At 36.0% G+C, this 8,937-nt stretch overlaps 1 protein-coding gene across 4 annotated transcripts; it reads left to right on the top strand.

Moving 5' to 3' along the window:
* The first annotated feature begins 4,658 nt into the window (after positions 1 to 4,658).
* LOC110794232 (ribonuclease J) lies at positions 4,659 to 7,028 on the top strand. 4 transcript variants are annotated; one of them, XR_002534969.2, is made up of 5 exons: positions 4,659 to 4,763; positions 5,352 to 5,888; positions 6,459 to 6,525; positions 6,621 to 6,723; positions 6,828 to 7,028. XR_002534969.2 is itself a non-coding variant. In XM_056837050.1 (3 exons), the coding sequence occupies exons 1-3, from the start codon at positions 5,691 to 5,693 to the stop codon at positions 6,644 to 6,646; spliced, it is 291 nt and encodes a 96-aa protein (XP_056693028.1). In that variant the 5' UTR covers positions 4,680 to 5,690; the 3' UTR covers positions 6,647 to 7,028. The 4 variants fall into 4 exon arrangements, 1 of the variants encoding a protein (XP_056693028.1); XR_008928013.1 differs by having other exon boundaries at positions 4,678 to 4,763; positions 5,534 to 5,888; XR_002534968.2 differs by having other exon boundaries at positions 4,678 to 5,888.
* The last annotated feature ends 1,909 nt before the right edge of the window (positions 7,029 to 8,937 follow it).

Raw genomic sequence — 8,937 nt, 5'->3', positions numbered from 1 at the left:
TTGTGTTGGCGCTGGGCCTTGGTGCTTGGCGTTGCGCTTGGCTCATCGAACGAGTGGCCATTGCTTCGTGCAACGGTATGTCGCTTGTTTCGTGCTTCCGATTTGTTTTTCCGATTCCGAAATTTATTTTCGATTCGAAAAATATTTACGTTTCCGATAATATTTCCGATTTCGATAATATTTCCGATTCCGACAATATTTTCGATTCCGGTAATATTTCTGTTTCCGGTAATATTTCCGATTCCGGCAATATTTCTATTTCCGATTAATATTTCCGATACGAACCATTTTTCCGTTTCCTGCAATATCTTCGACTTCGATAATATTTATATTTCCGTTATGAACCATATTTCTGTTTCCGGTAATATCTTCATTTCCGGAAAATATTCTTTCTTTGCCTTTTGACAGTTTGTTTAGCTCCCACTGAAACCAACAGCCGTCATTTCCGAATATCCATAATTAGAGTATTTATTGAATATAATATTCAACTAAATACTTGATCCGTTCACGTACTATTTGTGTGACCCTGCGGGTTCAGTCAAGAGTAAGTTGTGGCAATAATGATATTAATTCCACTTGAACTGAAGCAGCCTCTAGCTAGGCATTCAGATCACTTGATCTCACTGAATAATTAACTTGCTTAATTAATACTGAATCGCTTTTATTAGACATAGCATTAAATGCAAACTTGGACTAAGGGAATTATTTCCTTCAGTCTCCCACTTGTCTGGGACAAGTGTGCATTTCCTAATTCCTTTGTCGCTCGATGCCAGCTCATGAACATAAGGTAAGACTGGTCATCCTTATTACGTTTAAGAGGTATTTCTCGGTGTCAGAGTTCAACTGGTCAAACAAATAGATAATCATAGCCTGTGATTCATCTGAGCACGGCCATGCATTTTACAGTTTCTAGCTCTCCGAGTGGCCTTATACGACTTTTTGCATCTCTTCCCGATTTATGGGAGGACAATCCCAAACTTATAATATTGAGTTTAGACTTCGTTTGATAGGTGATTACCCGAGCGTTGTCGTTATGGTCTCCTTTTACGGTGCGATGGATGAAAGCGTCAAAGCAACCAGTTCTCAAACAAGTAAGCTCAAATCACTCAGGTATTAAGGATTAGTGTCTAATAAGATAATGAAATTTACTTATGACAGATTTTCATCTCTTAGAGTAAAGTTTCATAGGTCTTGTCCAATAGTAGTCTTGTCAAGTAAGTATCTATGCAAATGATTATGTTATTGCCATGTCCACATAGTTCAACAAACATAACTACTAGTCATCTTGCATTCTAGTCGTCTAGCGGTTTCTATGCGTCCACCTTTATAGAAAACTTCCGACCAGGGACCATTTTCAACTTTTGACATTTAAGTTCACTTGATAGACATTTCTTAGTCACAGGACTGGTCCTGACAGTCTATCTTGAATTTTTTTTCCAAATTGAAAGGACTCATCATTTAATAAAACCATCAAAATTTAATGGAAGAATGAAGCTTAATTCATTTCTATGAATGGTTTATGTAGACGCCTACATTTGTCCCTAAGCCCGACACGCGCGGTGTGTTCGATGATGAAACCAAACACCGCTTGACTAAGAATTCCTAAACATGCCGCAAACATCTATGATTGACTGATATCCCTTAAACCATATTTCCATTTTTAGAAACCACAATTTGTAGTAACTGCTATGCCTGAACGCTGCCCAGAATAACAACCGTATAAGATAAAATATCTAAGTGTTTAAGTCGCATTACGATTTATCATTGGGTAAGGACTAAGAGTTGCATCCCAACTCATATTCCTAAGGATAGAAAACGTGAGTAAGGTTCGGTAGAAAACCGATAAGACTGGAAAAGTGAAGTAAAACACCAGCGCTGGAAAATTCCAGCGTTGGCAGCCCAAGCTTCATTATTTTCCAGCGCTCAAGACCCAAGCGTTGTTATAATCCAGGGCTGCAGTTTGTTCCTTACACGAATCATACAAGATAGAATTGATCCAGCTGTCACCAGAACAAATCTGACGCTCAAATTGCAAGCGCTAGAAATAAACAGCGCTCCTGATCCAAGCGCTTGAATTTTCTAGCGCTGCACAGATCTCAGTTGGAAAATTCTCATTTCGAAGATTTATCTTATTCTGGCCTATTTTACTATAAGTAGTGTCTCTGAAAATCGGAAAATAACACACATTCCCAAATCTAAACCCTTAAGCTTGAGTATTGACCGAAGCTTCTCTCTGTCCCGTATTCGTGTGTCTGCCTCATTTAACACACTGTTAAGCAGACCCTGCCCACACTACCGCCTGATTGCCTGAATTCTGTTGAAGTGCTGGTGAAACCTAAACACAATCCCTAAGCCTAAAATACTCAAAACTCTGGAAGAATCCCGTCCCACAGTTAGTCAGTCATCGGAAAGTTCTAAAGCCAAACGGAAAGCTAGTAAAGTCAAGTGGTAGGTGTTCCTAAGAACCGCAGTAAAGCCTACGCTTTGCTGTAACGTGAATCTATATTTTTATTGCTTTCCCCACCATATAAATCTGCTAATTGAATTAGTACACACTACTACAAAAACACCTTTATAAGTCGCCCTTTTAGAGTCGCTTCAAATTAATGCGTGACACCAAAACATTAAGAGTCCCATTTTATAAAACAGGTGACACATAAAGTTGCTAGCAGATATTTCAAAGAGACTAGTGCGTCGTCTTTGTTATAAGATGGGACACTAAAAGTTTTGGTGTCGCACAATAGTGCCAGGAGACACCTATTTCTTCTATATATATTTTTTTCAATATTTTTTTAAAAATCAAATAAATACTTCCAGTGTCGCCTTTGTTAAAAAATGAGACTCTAAAAGTTTTGGTACGTGTCGCACATTGATAACAGGCGACACCTATATATATATTTTTTTAAATCAAATGAAATACTTTTATTGTCCCCTGTGATATAAAATGAGACTCTAAAAGCGTTGGTGTCGCACATAAAAATCGGCGACACCTATCCCTCAATTTTATTTTATTTTTTTCTTAAAAATCATACAATTTTTTTTGCCAGCGCATGTTAATTATTTTACGAAAGAATAAGCGACACTATATTAGAAATAATAGCATACATTATATCAAAAAAAATTAAAAAGTAAAATCACGAGACTAAAACCCGGAAAACTAATTAAGGGGTTGTTCGGTAACTGAGGTTGTTTCGCGTTTTTCGATTATCTAATAAAAAAAAGTGGAAATATAGCGGTTCAGCTACAATGTTTAATTAAACAACGGTTTTTTCATGAAATGCCCACGAGGTTTAACGAAATGCACCAAATACACCCGCGTGTTTCAAATTACATAATATACCCCTATTTAAACTTATTTGCACCAAATGCCCCTAGACTTAACGGAAGTCTAACACCGTTAGTCATTAGTTCGAATTAGCCCTTAATTAACTTAATTAATTAATAATTAATTAATTAACTCCATTTTTCATTTTCTTTAATTTTTTTTTTCCTCTTTTCAATCACCTATTCCTTCTCTTCTGGTTCGAGAATCTCAACACCATTAGAAACTGAATTTGAAAATCCCTTAAATCCTCATCCATTGACAAATCCTCAAAAAATTGAAACCTTGAAAACCCAGATTCAATCTTCAAGAACAAAAACCAAGAAGAAGTCGAAACCAGCCTTAAAGACGCAAGCCAAGATCTCTCACTCTTCAAGTTCAAATCCAGTGTTGTCGTTGTGCTCGTTCTCTTCATGGTTTTTGGATTGCTCAATTCATAGTTCGATGGTAAAGCCGTGGCTAAAATCCCATTCGTAACACAATTTATGGAAATTGAAGAACAGACTCAAGAACAATAGAAAATGAATTCGAAATTTCTGAATTCTAATCCTATAATCGAAAATCTAAAAACCAAAATAGAATTACTAGGTTCTCTAATCTCTACTAATCGCTGTTGCTATATCTCATAATTACGATTTTGCTGCTGCTATGTGCGAACAGAATCAAAACAAATAAAAAATCCAGAAAGAAGGCAAGGAAAAACGAAGAAGAAGAAGAAAACTGAAGAACGAAAAACTAAAATTCTAGCTACAAAATTAACTTTTTCCTCTTCTCTTCTCTAATTCTATGTGCTGCTGTCCTATACTTCCACCAACCTATAATTCGCATTTCTAGAAATCGAATTGAGACAATTTGGGGAAAAAAAATGAGAATTTAGATTGAAGATTTTTTGTACGGGAGTTAGATTGAAGCGGAGCTCGGTGGTGGTGTGGGCAGAGGTCGGTGGGGCGGAAGTCGGTGGTCGGTGGACGGAAGTCGGTGGTCGGTGGTGGTGGAACCAGGAGGGAAGGGGATGGATTGTTGTTGAGCTTGTTGAACCAGAAGAGAAGGAAGGGGGTGAGTGAAAATAAAGAAAAAAGAGAAAAAAGAGAAAAAAGTTAAATTAAAGAAAATGCATAATGGAGTAAATTATTAATTAGGGGTTAATTATTAATCAATTAGATTGATTAAGGGATAATTCAAACTAATGACTAACGGTGTTAGACTTTCGTTAAGTCTAAGGGCATTTGGTTCAAATAAGTTTAAATATGGGTATATTATGTAATTTGAAACACGCGAGTGTATTTGGTGCATTTCGTTAAACCTCAGGGGCATTTCATGAAAAATATAACTGGGCTTTTTGGGTCAAACCTAAAACCACACAAGGTATTTTCATAGTTTTCGTTTTAGTTCTATATGCGCATCTCTATCTCCATCTCCATCTCCGACTCGCCATGTACAAGTATGGAGGTTTCTTCACCTTTTCTATTTACCTTGAAATCACCCCTTTCTTCTGGGATTTTATGTATATTTTTTTTGATTTGAACTGAAAATTTCGTTGATAAATTAGGTTATTATGTATTCAATTTATCTGTCGAAATTTTCAATTGTCTATTCATCTCTGTTGATAAATTTGGGTTAGTTATTTTTTTTTCAATTGTCTATTCATCTTTGTTGTATGAATTTTTGTCATAAATTCTGATTCTTCAAATTTGAGAAATTGTAAGTTTGGTTTTATAATTTTCCCCCAATTATCTGTTCGTAGGGATAGGTGCATTATTTTTTCACTCCTGATCTTTATTTGTTTTAATTTCTAATTAAATCAACTAACGAATAATGCTACAGAAAATACAGTGCTATAGAAAATACTGCCATTACTGAGATGGGTAGCAAAATATAGCAATAAGATTCTAGAGTACCCAAAAGGGGAGTAAGGAGGGGGTGAAAAGCATTACTGTTGAAACTGAATTTCTACTTTCGATTCTTTTTTTAGCTTGTACTCCAATTGTGTGCATTGTCTTTTGTTGGCTATTGTGCTCAACGTATGCAGGCTATCAAGAGAAAGGCCATGAACATAGAATATGAGATGGCCATGAACATAGAATATGAGATGGCCATGAACATAGAACATAACAGCAATTTTGAGGTTGATGAACATAATAGCAAGTAGTGAACTCGATAGACTCCTTAGAAAGGTTGATGATGCTACTTCTACTTCTAATGTGGAAGCAGAGTCTACTACAGATTCTGAAGATTCAGATGGTTTGCTAGAAAAAATGGTGAAGTTTCTAGTTTGCTGGAGGAATCTATAGACAAAAGAGGACCTGTGGAAATTAACGAAGAGGAATCTGACGAGACACTGAATCGTTCCTCAAAGCGTTCAGAGTCAATGATACTGAATAAATGGAAGCCTGAAGAGGTTAAGAAGTTGATTATGCTTCATGGAGATTTGCATGAGAGATTCCAGGTTGTAAGAAGATGTATGGCACTCTGGGAAGAGATATCATCAAGCCTTGTAGCTGATGGCTTCAATCGGACACCTGGACAATGCAAATCCTTGTGGGCTTCTCTGGTCCAAAAATACGAGGTCAGTTCTTACTTCTTCGACAACATTATGTTCAGTGTTCTCCGTCTTTTCTGCAGTAGCATATTAAAGAAAAGTATGCCTTCGGGTGAAACTGTGTTAGACTAATTTTATTGTGAGAATTAAAAGTTAACTCAAATAAATTCAGAAGTGATCATAGTCTCACTATTAGTTACCGTTAGATAGTCTCATTTAATGTTACATAGTTCCCTAATCATCCCACGAACCACAAACTGAAAAGGCGGATTATAACATGAAAATGTTACATTTTTGTCTAATTTAGCAAATTAGTTAGCGAATTACGAACCCGTACCCAATCTTATACTAGTGAATCAGGTAACAATGGTCTCATTCAAGACTATTTCATTAAGGAAATGAGTAGGTGTAGACAAACATTACCATGAGTGTGTTATTGTGGAAACAAGGAGTTAAGGACCCTTTCTTTAGTGATAGATGCTTACTTTTCCCTGAAGCTCTTAGCCTGTCTGTAACTGTACCTCCTTTTGGTGTCAAATTGTTCTTATATTTTAAATTACCTATTGTTGGTGACAAATGAATTGTTCTCGTGTTTAGAACTTATCGGACTTGGAAAGCCAACAACAAAGGATCTTGAAAGTCTCTAAGATGGAAATAAATTACAGTAAGAATTTAATTAGTTTGATTATTATTTTTATCGTAATTTTATTCATATATATGTTAATATTTAATTTAATATGTATTATATTTGTGTTTTAGTGTTCCCGGGAACTGAAAATGCTTGAATGTGGCTATTACGTCGTGAAGTACATGGATCAAATAGTTTTACTTGGGATTACAAAGTATTGGTAATCTGGAAGAGGTACGTGCATTTTTGTTATTTTAGTTAATTTTATCTCAGTTTTAACTATGCGATAGCTTTTATCCAAACTTTACTAATTATATATATACATTGTTGTGTTGAAGTACAAATTTTTCTCCAAACCCGTACACTCAAGAAGAGATCGATGAAGTTCGGGAAAAGAGCAGATATTTTATTAGTAGTTGTTTGTAGTCATTTTCTAGTTTTCAGAGATAGAAAACTATAAGAAATTGTGGTTAAGTTTTTGGAATACATATTTGTTGAACCAACTTTCTTGTTTGAATTAATAAAAAATCTTTTTGCAATTCTGCAACTCTCTATTTATGTATTTTGTGAATTTATTATTTATTATTACGTACGTAGAATAATCAAAATTAGCGAGAACTAAAAAAAACTAAAAACATAAAACACACTTTTGGTGTCGCCTCTGCGACTCCTAATGGTTAATTAATATTTTTTTTAAAGTAAAAGAATACTTTTCGTGTCGCCATTGGTGTATAATAGGCGACTCAAAATGGGTAAAATGGTTTAAAAAGTAATTCGGAAATATTTTTTGTGTCGACTGTAAACTTAAGAGGTGACTCTAAAGGTAATGAATTTAATAAAAATAATTTTGCAAAACATCTTTCGTGTCGCCTCTTCGTATGTTAGTCGACTCGATTATTAATAAATTTAATAAAAATTTCCGAAATTACTTTTTCGTGTCGCCTATAAACTTTAGAGGCGACTCCTATAACTAAGAAGTTTATAAAAATAGTTCCGAAAAATAATTTTCGTGTCGCCTATAGAGATTAGAGGCGACATTAAAGGTTAATCAATTATTTTAAAATAATTAAAAAGTATCTTTCGCGTCGCCTCTTAGTATAATAGGCGACTCGAAATGATTAATAAATTAATTTTTTTTTTTGAAAAAAATATTTTTAGTGTCGCCTCTTCCTTAATAGACGACTTGTATAATAGTATTCGTGTCGACTCAAAGAGTGACTCTAAAATACCAAATACTTTTCGAGTCCCTAGCTTCAGAGTCGCCCCATAGGCGACACTAAAAGCAATTTAGAGGCGACCCGCAAAGGTGTTTTTGTAGTAGTATAACTTTAATTTGTTATATTGCTCACGCCTAAATCAGATAACTCTTGGACAAACCGGTTTATTGTTAAGCACCTTAAATCAATCTAAATCAGCGTTTTGACATCTGTTTAGTAATATTTGTGCATTAAAATCAATCAAGAGTAGTAATGTAGCATAACGCATGTCCCTGAAGGAAATAATTCCCTTGGTCCAAGTATGCATTTAATGTTAAGTCTAATAAATGCGGTTCAGTGTTAATTATACAAGTTAATAATTCAATGAGATCAAGTGAACTGTATGCCTAGCTAGAGGTCGTTTCAGTTCAAGTGAAATTAATGATATTAATCCACAGCTTACTCTTGACTGAACCCGTAAGGTCACACAAATAGTACGTAAACGGATCAAGTATTTAATGGTATTAAATACTCCATCTATGGATATTCGGAATCGACGGATCTTGGTTCCAGTGGGAGCTGAGATCGTCAAAGGAAAATTATGAATACTCCGGAAACGATGATATTACCGGAAACAGAAATATGGATCGTATCGGAAACATAAGTATTATCCAAGTCGTAGATGTTGCCGGAAACGGAAACATGGTACGTATCGGAAAATATTATCGGAAATGGAAATATTGCCGGAATCGGAAATATTGCCGGAAACGGAAATATTGTCAGAATCAGAAATATTATCGGAATCGGAAAATAATTCCGAAACGAAAATATTAAATATTTGTTCGAAACGGAAATTAATTCCGGAATCGGAAATGTTAAATATTGTTCGTATCGGAAATGAATTCCGAAATCGGAAAATTAATCGGAAGCGCGTCGTACGAATAAGCATCGGACGAGCTTGCTAGACGAAGGCCCAGCGCGAAGCCAGGCCCACGTCCAACAAGCCCAGCGCGCGTCACAGCAGCCCAAGGCAACGCCAGGCCCAGGGCAAGGTCAGGCCCAGCGCGCCAAGGCTGCGAGCACATGGCAGCGAGCTCGTATGGGCTGCGAGGCCTGCTGCGGGCTTTGTGTGCGCGCGGGCATGGCCTGCTCGCATGTGGGTCATGCTCGTGTGCGTGTTGGAATTTGTGCATACTTCGAATCCTTAAGTGATTAGGATTAGATTAATTTTCTGATTTACTAGTTTTAATGG

Source organism: Spinacia oleracea, chromosome 2 (genome assembly GCF_020520425.1).
Source record: "Spinacia oleracea cultivar Varoflay chromosome 2, BTI_SOV_V1, whole genome shotgun sequence".
Classification (NCBI taxonomy): Eukaryota; Viridiplantae; Streptophyta; class Magnoliopsida; order Caryophyllales; family Amaranthaceae; genus Spinacia; species Spinacia oleracea.
The sequence above is the reverse complement of the archived record's forward strand: the minus strand, read 5'-3'. Positions and strand labels throughout refer to the sequence as shown.